Here is a 12,196-nt window from a genome sequence, read left to right as displayed (position 1 = left end):
TTTGATTTACAAAAAAAGTTCTATGGTTCAAAAAAAAATTTTGTTCAATAGAAAAAAGAGGTTGGTAATGTAGGAATTCCACTGTGTCGCATGCCCTTAATCCGAATTTCCAGTCGACTTAAAATTCTATTAAATGTAAAAAAGTTAAATAAAATTGTATTAAACTTCAAATAATTCTTATTTTAACATAAATCTAGTAAATTCACCAAATTTAACATTCTTTTCATAAATTTAATACTGTTTTGTTTGATAAAATAAAATAATTTTACTAATTTTAACCAAATTCTATCAAATGTAACAGAATTCTTATCATTTTAACATTATTCTACTAATTTCAATCGAAATCTAGTAAATTAAGAAATTCAACAAAATTCTATCAAATTTTAAAGAATCTAAATTCTAATAAATTCGCAAAATTTTGATGTAATTTAAAATATTTTTAGTGAATTCAACCTGATTAATTATAAAGAAATATTAAGTTAATTCTAAAAAATAATTCTCGCTAACTTAACAAAATTCAATTAAATATAAAAATGTTGAGAATTCATCTATATTATTTTTTAGAAATGTATAATTTGGTTCGAAATTAAATTATTTTGTTTAAAATTCGTCTTGATTAATATATTTTTTTAATTCAAATAAATTATAAATCTCTTTCTGTAGAAATTTAATCAGTTTTGATTAGAAATGCAACTATTTGGTTAAAAATTAATTAACCCGGTTGAAAATTAACCATTTTGCTGAAAATTCACATTATTTAGTGAAAATTCAATTGTTTTATCAGAGTAAATGTAAAATAATTTAATTAAAATTCCATGATTTCTATAAATTAAAAAAACAATGCCTGACCTGTAGCCAACCCTGTAATAAACATTAAATATTTACAAACCTTTGGCATCAACCTTCGCAGGAGTTTCTGTAACAGAAAGGCAAAATTTGCATCACGAAACTTTTCTTCCTTTCAAATAAAATAATTGTTAATATAAAATAAACAAAAAAACGAGATTATATCAGTTTTTATTTTTTGAACTGCAAAAAAAAACGGGTCAAAAAATTTGAAAGATAAAAATTGACTAAAATTTGTCTTTGCTAATGGTTTTGAATTTATTTTAAAAAATATTTAGTGTTTTTAAATGCAAAAAAAAGACTTTAATTCAAATTTTATATAAAGTTATCTGTAAAAGTGAGTAAAAACCTTCAAGAGGAATTGTAGTTCCGTTGGAAATTTTGCTGGGTGTTATGGCATCAGAAACTGGGCTTTTTTGAAGACTAGCTGGTATGGTATTCAAATTTTTTGGCGGTGTCCTCGATATTGGAGAATTTCGCAAATTCATCAAGAAGGCGCGGTCATAAACGATACGGGTACCTGCAGAAAAAAGTGATACTTTTTCAACAAATAATCTTGTAATTATTTTAGAATTATGAATAAAGATTTCTTTAACCAGGTAAAAAAACCCCCGGTTGGTAAAAAAATGTTTACGGTGATTGAAATTAAAGAATTAGAAAATGTTTTCATTTTAAGTAATCAAAACTGAACTGCAAAATAAAGTTTAAAAATGTTTTAATTCAATAATTTTTGATTCAGACAAATCAATCCATAAATTTGTAAAGGATTAAATTCTTGTTTAAAGGAAACATTTTTTAAATTAGAAATCAATACATTTTTGTTTTAATTCAATTAAAATTAAATAAAAAAATGATTAGGCACTATTAATTTTATGATGTGGGCAAATTTCTGAAAAATTATATTACATGGTATTCTTAATTATATTGGGACCATCGATTAATGAATTAAATAAAACTAACATAATTAACCATTTCCACCAAAAATAGAATAGTAACAATTTTAAATTAAAAAAAAATTTTATATCTAGCAAAAAAAAAAAAGATTTTTCCAAAAAATACATGAATTTTCAACGAAATAGTTGAATTTTCCACTGAAAGAGATCCTTTTTTAGAAAAAAAAATTTCAACCAAAGTTGTGAATTTTCAATTAAAATAATTATTCTTCAAATGAAATAAATTAATTTTAAACCAAAAAGATGACTTTTCTAACAAGAAGATTAACTTTCAAACAAAAAAAATTAATTTCCTAGCAAAAAATACGATTTTTCAACAAAATAAATATATTCTGAAAGAAGTAGTTGAATTTTCAAGTAAAAAAAAAAATAATAATTTTATACAAATACATTTAAAAATTTTTTCAACTAAAGTGATGGCTTTGCAAAAAATTAATAAGTCTTCAATTGAAATAGACGAATTTTCAAACGAAAATTATTTATTTTCAAACAAACAAACAAAATAATTTTCTAGCAAAAAAGCAAAATTTTCAAGAAAATGCATCAATTCTCAAATATTTTTATTTTTAACTAAAAAAGATTTGTTTTCAACCATAAATGGAATAGTTAAATTTTCTGTTAAAACAAAATTAATTTTCCACACAAAAAATAAATAAATTTTCAACTAAAATAATAATTCTTAATAATTATATATATTATATTATTAATGAATTATTCTTAATATTATTAATATTAATATTATAATATTTATTATAATATTATGAAATAATTATTCTTCATTTGAAATAAATACATTTTAAACAAAAAAACTCATTTTCTAGCAAAAAATACGATTTTTTAACAAAATAAATATATTCTCAAACAATTAGTTGAATTTTCAAGTAAATAAAGATAAATTTCTACTGAAATAATCGAGGAAATAGATAAATTTAATTAATTAATAAATATTTCACTGAAATAAAAAATCTTCAAACAAGATTTATTTTCAAACAAAAAAATTAATTTTCTAACAAAAAAATCAAATTTACAATAAAATACATAAATTCTCAACTAAATAGTTTAATTTTTCACGAAAAAAGATTATTGTTTAACCAGAAATAGAATAGTTAAATTTTCAGTTAACAAAATTAATTTTCTACCAAAAAATAAATTTTCAAACAAAATAATAAATTTTCAATTAAAATAATTATTCTTTATTAGAAATAAATCAATTTTTAGGGGAAAAAATGAATTTTCAAACAAGAAGATTAGTTTTTAAACAAAAAATTAATTTTCCATCAAAGAAAGACGATTTTTCAAATAAAAAATAGCTGAACTTTCAACCAAATAGTTTAATTTTAAACTAAAACCTATTAATTTTCAACAACAAAATGCGATAGTTCAATTTTCAATTTAAAAAATTCATTTTTACAAACAAAAAGTTTTCATCGAAATTGATGAAATTTCAACTAAAATAATGAATAAAGGAATTTTAAACCAAAAAGATGAATTTAAAAAAAATTAAATAAGTAACAAATAAATTGCCAACGAAAAATTGAATAGTTAAATTATCAGCTAATAAAATTAATTTTCAGCCAAAGAGATGAATTTTCAACTAAAATGATGGAATATTCAATTGGAATAGTTACATTTTCAGTCAAATAAAAATAATTTTCAACCAGGAATATTAATTTCTACTAAAAAAATTAATTTTTATCTAAAAAAGATAATTTTCCATCCAAAAATTGAATAGATAAATTTTGAGTTAAAAAATTAATGACAAACCAAATATATTAATTTCTAACTAAAATTATAAAAGGTTCAATTGAAATAGTTGCACTTTCAATTAAAAAAAAAATTAATTTCCCACCAAAATAAAAATTCCAACAAAAAAGTTAAATTTTCAGTAAAAGAAGAATTAATTTTCATCCAAATTTTTAACAAAACAGATCAATTTTCAACAAAACCTGGAATTCAGTTGAAAAAAATAATTTTATACAAAAACACAAAAAGAAATTTTCAACTAAAATGGTGAATTTGTAAATAAAATAAGTCTTCATTTGAAATAGACAAATTTTCAAACGAGAATATTTATTTTCAAACAAAAAAGTAATAATTTTCTAGCAAAAAAGTCAAATTTTCAAGAAAATACATCAATTCTCAAACAAATATTTTTATTTTGAACTAAAAAAGATTAGTTTTCAACCAGAAATGGTAGTTAAATTTTCAGTTAAAAACAAAATTAATTTTCCACACAAAAAATAAATAAACAAATTTTCAAAACAAAATGATGAATTTTCAACTAAAATAATTAATCTGAAATTGAAAAAAATAATTTTAATTTTAAATTGAATAGATAAATTTTTAGTTAAAAAAATTAATGACAAAACAAATATATGAATTTCTAACTAACATCATGAAATATTCAATTGAAATAGTTACATTTTCAGTTTAAAAATTAATTTCCAACCAAAATATAAATAAAAATAAAAATTCCAACAAAAAAGTTAAATTTTCAGTAAAAAAGAATCAATTTTCAGGCAAATTACAACAACAAAAAAACAGTTCAATTTTCAACAAAAAATGGAATTCAGTTGAAGAAAAATAATTTTATACAAATACACAAAAAGAAATTTTCAACTAAAATGGTTGATTTTCAAATCAAATAGACAAATTTTTAAACAAGAATATTCATCTTGCAACAACAAAAAATCATTTTTTAGCAAAAAAGTCCAATTTTCAAGAAAATACATCAATTCTCAAACAATTATTTTTATTTTCATCTAAAAAATATAAGCTTTCAACCAGAAATGCAATAGTTGAACTTTCAGTTCAAACAAAATTAATTTTCTACACAAAAAATAAATAAATTTTCAACTAAAATAATGAATCTTATTTGAAATAAATTTATTTTAAGCCAAAAAGATGAAATTTCAAACAAAATAAATTCATTTTCAAGCAAAAAGGACGATTTTTCAACTAAAAAAGACGATTTTTTATCTAAAAAAGATCATTTTGCAACCAAAAATTGAATAGATAAATTTTTAGTTAAAAAGATGAATTACAAGCCTAATATATGAATTTCTAACTAACATCATGAAATATTTAATTGAAATGGTTACATTTTCAGTTTAAAAAATTAATTTCCAAACAAAAGGTTAAATTTTCAATAAGAAAAAAATTAATTTTCAGTTAAATTTTTAACAAAACAGCTCATTTTTCAAGGAAAGAGATAAAATTTTCAATTAAAATGACGAATTTTCAAATAAAATAATTAATCTGAATTTGAAAAAAATAATTTAAGACAAAAAGATGAATTTTTAAACAAAATAAATTAATTTTCGAGCAAAAAATACGATTTACCAACTAAAAAAGACGAATTTTTATCTAAAAAAGATCATTTTCCAACCAAAAATTGAATAGATAAATTTTTAGTTAAAAAAATGAATTACAAGCCTAATATATGAATTTCTAACTAACATCATGAAATATTCAATTGAAATGTTTACATTTTCAGTTTAAAAAATTATTTTCCAACCAAAAAGTTAAATTTTCAATAAGAAAAAAATTAATTTTCAGTTAAATTTTTAACAAAACAGCTCATTTTTCAAGGAAAGAGATAAAATTTTCAATTAAAATGATGAATTTTCAACTAAAATAATTAATCTAAATTTGAAAAAAAATAATTTGAAGCCAAAAAGATGAATTTTTAAACAAAATAAATTAATTTTAGAGCAAAAAATACGATTTTCCAACTAAAAAAGACGAATTTTTATCTAAAAAAGATCATTTTCCAACCAAAAATTGAATAGATAAATTTTTAGTTAAAAAAATGAATTACAAGCCTAATACATGAATTTCTAACTAACATCATGAAATATTCAATTGAAATGGTTACATTTTCAGTTTAAAAAATTAATTTCCAAACAAAAGGTTAAATTTTCAATAAGAAAAAAATTAATTTTCAGTTAAATTTTTAACAAAACAGCTCATTTTTCAACGAAAGAGATAAAATTTTTAATTAAAATGACGAATTTTCAACTAAAAAAATGAATCTGAATTTGAAAATAATAATTTAAGACAAAAAGATGAATTTTTAAACAAAATAAATTAATTTTCGAGCAAAAAATACGATTTTCCAACTAAAAAAGACGAATTTTTATCTAAAAAAGATCATTTTCCAACCAAAAATTGAATAGATAAATTTTTAGTTAAAAAAAAATGAATTACAAGCCTAATATATGAAAATCTAACTGAAATCATGAAATATTTAATTGAAATGGTTACATTTTCAGTTTAAAAAATTAATTTCCAAACAAAAGGTTAAATTTTCAATAAGAAAAAAATTAATTTTCAGTTAAATTTTTAACAAAACAGCTCATTTTTCAACGAAAGAGATAAAATTTTCAATTAAAATGACGAATTTTCAACTAAAAAAATGAATCTGAATTTGAAAATAATAATTTAAGACAAAAAGATGAATTTTTAAACAAAATAAATTAATTTTAGAGCAAAAAATACGATTTTCCAACTAAAAAAGACGAATTTTTATCTAAAAAAGATCATTTTCCAACCAAAAAATTAATTTTCAACAAAAGAGTTTAACAACTCTTTTGAAAAAAAATATTGGCCTTATCAACCAATTAGTCAATGCGCTTGAACAAATGGAATTGAGTCATACTCTGTTTTTGACCTTGATGCGAAATCATGTGTCAAGAAAAAGATTTTTTATTTTGCATACGATTAAAAAATTAATTATTAACAAGTCGATAAAAAATATTTTTCGACATTAAATTTAATTGGCATAGATTTGAAATCTACTCGACAATCAAATGAAACTATTAAACCGGATTATTAAAATGAAGAAAAAAAAAAAGACTTCAGTATTTACATTTGCAAATTTTGAATTTTTCCATGACATCATGCTACGTTTTACTTTTTACTTCATTCTGACTCATGAATCCGATCATAAATAATTAAACAAATCTTTCTTCCTACTTTATTTCATATTTATTCGAGGTCTTATCAGGTGAGACAAATTCCACCTCATGCATAATCTATTTTTCAAATACAAAATATTTATTTTAATTTTCACACTTGTCAATTAAATTTGATTTATTTCAAATTAATTATCTTCAGATTTAAAAATAAATACAGTAATATTAAGTACATAATTTAACGGAAAAAAAGAGTTTTAAATAGTTACTTTGCAAATAATAGTTATGTAAAAACTTTGAACGTTTATAAATTTGTTTACCACTTTTGTATGACCTTGAGCTGATAGAAAATCATAAAAAAAATATCACCAAGGTGGAAAGAATATCTCGCAAATATTACTTACGTTTGCAAGGTATGCAAATCTATGAAAAAGTAAGAAAGAAATTTTGTTTTTTAATTTATAAAAAAAATGAGCTAAAAAAAGTACAAACGGGAATTTGAATCGATTAAATTAGCTTTGTTTACATCGAAAACCACGTGGCATGAGTCAAGCCAGTTTATCAGCACCTGTTGACTTCGTCACTGGACAATGGCCAATTTTCTACAAGTTAATCGCAGTTTAGGAATTTAGATCGAAATATTTTTTCGACTAAATTTTCACAATTTAAAATCGAAATTAGCATTTTAAAAAGAAGCATTTACAGTTTTATTAAAAAATGTTCAACGTTCCGAATCGAAGAAATTTTTTTTTTTTTTTAATAATCACTTTTAAGATAGAAATTTAGAATCAAAACGAGTTTTATTACGTATGTAATGAGGTTTTCTTGATTAGAATTTGTTTAAATTTCACTAAATTGCCGAATTTAAATTTAATTTGATTTTAATTTTCAACAAAATAATTGAATTTTTTAGAAGACATTTTATTCTTTAAAAAAAGGTGAATTTTGAATCCAATATGACGACAATTTAATGTCCAAATACCAGAAGATGAATTCCAAACGAAAAATTAAATAATTAATACTTAAAAGAAAAGAAAATTTCAATAAAATAGACAAATTTTCAACTAAATAGTTCCATTTTCAACTCAAAAGATTAATCTGCAAACAAGAAAATTAATTTTTAACAAAGTAGGTAAACTTTGAACCAAAAAAGACAAATTTAATTTTCAATTCAATAAAATCTCAATAAAGATACATTTTCAAAAAAAAAAATGGAAACGTGATATTTTCAGATTAAAAATTAATTTTCAACAAAATAGTTCAGTTTTCAACCCGAAAGATGAAACTTAAAACAAACAAAAAAATAAATTAAACCAAACTTTTAATTCTCATCTGAAAGTTTTCAATCAAAAATTGTTCGATTTTTAATGCATTTATTCAGAAATAATACAATTTCAATTCCATTGAATTTTAAATGATCCAATTTTCAAGATTCAAATTTGAAAATATTTCCATTTTTATCCTCTTAAATATTAATTTTTCTATTATTTTCGAAATTTTAATATAAAAATTTCAACATTCTTTAATTCAAAATAAAAATGTTCAATTTTGAGTGCTTTAAATTAGAAATGATACAATTTTAACTCTTTTCTAATTGAATTGTCTCAAATTTGAAAAAATATGCACTTTTAAACGCTTTTATTCAGAAACAATAAAATTTAAATTCCTTTTCATTGCATTTTAAATATTGTATTTTTTCACAATTTTACCTAATTTAAAATTGTTTGAATTTTTAATTATTTAGTTTTGAACGCTTTTAATAATAAATAATAAATTTTCAATTACTTCGAATTATAATCTGAAAATATTCCATTTAATTTTGATATCTTTTATTTAGAATCGTTAAAGGTTCAATTCCTTTTTGTTCTATTTGAATTGTTGTAATTTTTTAAAAATTTAACCTAATCTAAAATTGTTTGCTTTTGGACGTTTTCAATAAAAAATTGTTCAACGTATTTTCTACATTTCAAGCGCTTTCAATTTGATATTTCAATCCATAATTTTAAAATCAAAAATTATAATTTTCAAACTTATCATTTAAACTGGGAATTTTTGTTTTAGAATATTAGTATGAATATTTGACTAAAAAATGTCTTTGATGATCTCATATTTTCACTACAATATGACTTTGGCAGAAAAATATTGTTTACTTTTACGGACATAATTCCTAAATGTCACAGAAAATTTATTACATGTATTCATGAATTCTTTAATTACATTTAAATTTAAAAGCAGATTTTTATAATTACGCAACTACAATTTCTTTTTTAAAAGTATATTATTTAGTAGTGTCATTTTTAAATAATTTTACTTTCACACAAATAATGTTCAATGATAACAGCAAACATTACATTTTAATTTCAAAAATTGAAATCCAAAAAATTATCAAAAACATACAATTTTTTAAAGAACGATTTGTACACAAGAATTAAAGAATTTTTTTTTCAAATGTACGCTTTTTTAAAAATTAATACAATATATAATAATTAAATATAATAATATTAATATTAATAAAATAAATTATTTAATTAATTATTAATATTCTGTTAATATAATATTTAAATTTAATATATTTTAAATATTTAATTTTAAATAGTTTAAAAATCCTTAAAATGCTACAAAATTGTATTTCGAAATCTTGAAACACGTGCATGTTTTAAATTTATTCAAATTTTAAATTATTTTTGAACTTTTTTTCGAACTTCTAAACATCTTTTAAAATGATTCGAATTCTTCCTCAATTTTTATTTTTAATCCTTCAAAATTAAAAATATATTTTTTAAACCTTCCACTCATTTTTCACAATTCAGAAAATATTTTTAAATATTCTCTTAAAATTAATTTTTCAAAATAAAAAGTCATTTTCACTTTTCCTGGGAATTTTAAGATTTAAAAATTTTACTTGTCAATTAATTTTTTTCAAATAGAAAATCAATCTTTTTTTTAAACTTCCAATTATTTAAACATTTAATTTTTCATTTTAAAAGTTTGTGATTCTTATATTTTGAACTGATTCCGAATCGACTTGTAAAATCAATTAATGAATCAATTTGATTTGATTTAAAATTGAACAATTTTCTTAAAAAATCAATCTTTTTAGTCGAAAATTAAAATGTTTATTGCATTTTTTTTAATGAAAGTTTATCTCTTTGGTTGAAAATTTAACTATTTTGTTGACATTCTTTTTGCTGAAAATTCTAATTTTATGTTGAAATTTTTATTTTTATATCGAAAATTCGTCTTTTCAGCTGTAAAATTAATTTTAAAAAAATTAAATTTCGTCTTTATAGGTCAAAATAAGAAATATTACATGTTTTTTGTTGAATTTTCTACTTTTCAATTTTTTATGAAGGTTTCACTATTTTCCTGAAAATTATTTATTTTTTCGTTAAAATTCATATTTTCTGGTTGAAATTTTATTGTGTATACAAAAAATTATTTTTTTTTTGCTTCAAGGTTTACAAATTTAGGTACAATTTTTTTATTTCATAACTGAAAAATCTTTATTTTGTTGAAAATGCATCTTTTCAGGTTGAAAATTTTTTTTTTTGAAAACTCAAGTATTTTGTTCAAAATTTATATTTTATGGTAGAAAAGTAATTTTCTACTTGAACTACTTTGTTCAATTTTTTTTATGAAGGTTAAACTATTTTGTTGAAATTTATTTTTTATTGTTGAAAATAAAAAATTGGTTGAAATTTTCATGTTTGTACAGAAAAATTCGTCTTTAGGCTCCAAGGTTCAATAATTTAACTAAACTTTTTTTTCTTCGTAACTGAAAAATTTCTATTTGTTTAAAATTCGTCTTTTTGGTTGTAAAATAATTTTTTTTAAAATGAAATTTCATCTTTTTGTTGAAATATCAACTTTTACATTTTCTGTTGAGAATGCATCTTTTCAGGTTGAAAAATTTGATTATTTTGTTGAAAATACAAGTATTTTTTTAAATGTTTATATTTTATGGTAGAAAAGTAATTTTCTAGTTAAACTACTTTGCTGAATTTTTTTATGAAGGCTTAACTTTTTTGTTAAAGATTCTTTTTTCTCCTGAAAATTCATATTTTCAGGTTAAAATTGTTATGTTTGTACAAAAAATCCGTCAAGTATTTTCGATTTGCAAGTAATTTTTTACTGGAACTAGTTTGTTGAATTTTTTTTTAATGAAGATTCAACTGTTTTGTTGCAAAATATTTTTCCTTCCCCTGAAAATTCATATTTTCTGTTTTAAAACTGAAAAATCTTTATTTCTTGAAAATTCGTTTTTTTTTGTTGTACAATTATTTTTTTTGTAATGAAATATAATTTTTTTCGGTAGAAATATCAACTATTACACTTTTTGGCTCAGAATTCAATCTTTTAGGTTAAGAAATTTAATAATTTTGTTGAAAATGCAAGCATATTTTTAAAAAGTCATCTTTTATGGTAAAAAATTCACTTTTTTTGTTGAAAATAAATAAATAAATTTGTGAGAAGTATTGTCATAGAAAATTTAATAATTTAAATTAAAAAATCGTAACAAAGTTAGCCTAAGAGTTCCACATAACCTAACTTTTAAGTAAATTACTCATCAAAAGTTACTACCCAACTCTGATAAAACAAACAAATTTAAAATATAAAATCAGAAATCGTCTTAAAATGACGAAAATTTTTAGAAAATTGTCATAATGTTGGCACACTGTTCAAAACACTGTAGATTCGAATAATACCCACGCGAGCAGTTTTTAGTGACGGTCTCTTATCTCAAGACAAAGGCAAAAAAACAAAACGGAAATAAACTTCTCGACGTCACCTCCCGAAAGAACACAAAATCCAATCGAATCTTCGCACTTAAATTTCCTCATAAACACGTGGTTGTGAAAAAAGTTCATCGTTCCCGTGCACACATTAACATTTTTGATAAGACATGAGCGAACGAAAAAAAAATTTACTAACCTCCCGGTGTTGTGGAGAAAATCGTGCCTCCTGGTGTCGAGGAATAATCGGCAGGCAGCTGATTAGGATCGTGGATGACGACCCTTTTCGAGGGGATGCTCTGGCTTTGGGTGGCCTGTCTAGCGATCGGGGATGCCGACATTTTTTCTTCTTTCTAAATTCTATTTAATTAATCAAATTGTCACAATTAAAGGGAGGTTGGAAAATATTCCGCGATTATTAGGGTGATTTCGGTGGTAGAAACAATACGAGGATTAATGAGGATCGTGCCACGATGCGTTGGTATAAATTCTATTGATAGCGAGTTGAGGTTGCTGCCTGTTCCTGTCTATCTTGTGATATCGTCTGCTGCGCATCTGCGCAGTATTTATTTATTTTTTTGGCGGCCATTGTGTGTTTTGATTCGCGATAGAGGTAAGGTATTTCAGAGTTGGTGGGGGAAATCCAAGATGTCTACAGCCGAGGGACAAACAATGATGTATTTCAAGTTGTGACGTCGGCTGACGTCAGTTTTTTTAGTTTTAAACCAATCATCTGCTTGAAAATCCA

At 21.7% G+C, this 12,196-nt stretch overlaps 1 protein-coding gene across 1 annotated transcript in view; it reads right to left on the bottom strand.

Moving 5' to 3' along the window:
• LOC117179482 (eukaryotic translation initiation factor 4E-binding protein 1) overlaps positions 1–11,967 on the bottom strand; it is a 20,535-nt gene extending 8,568 nt beyond the window's left edge. Inside the window, exons 1-3 of the mRNA XM_033371339.1 lie at positions 11,648–11,967; positions 1,196–1,366; positions 890–916 (exon numbers count right to left, since the gene is read on the bottom strand). Of these exons, the coding sequence (XP_033227230.1) occupies positions 890–916; positions 1,196–1,366; positions 11,648–11,789 (340 nt within the window). The 5' untranslated portion in view covers positions 11,790–11,967. The remainder of the gene's footprint in view (positions 1–889; positions 917–1,195; positions 1,367–11,647) is intronic.
• Between the last annotated feature and the right edge of the window lie 229 nt (positions 11,968–12,196).

Source organism: Belonocnema kinseyi, chromosome 9 (assembly GCF_010883055.1).
Source record: "Belonocnema kinseyi isolate 2016_QV_RU_SX_M_011 chromosome 9, B_treatae_v1, whole genome shotgun sequence".
Lineage (NCBI taxonomy): Eukaryota > Metazoa > Arthropoda > Insecta > Hymenoptera > Cynipidae > Belonocnema > Belonocnema kinseyi.
This window is presented reverse-complemented; position numbering and strand designations above follow the sequence as displayed.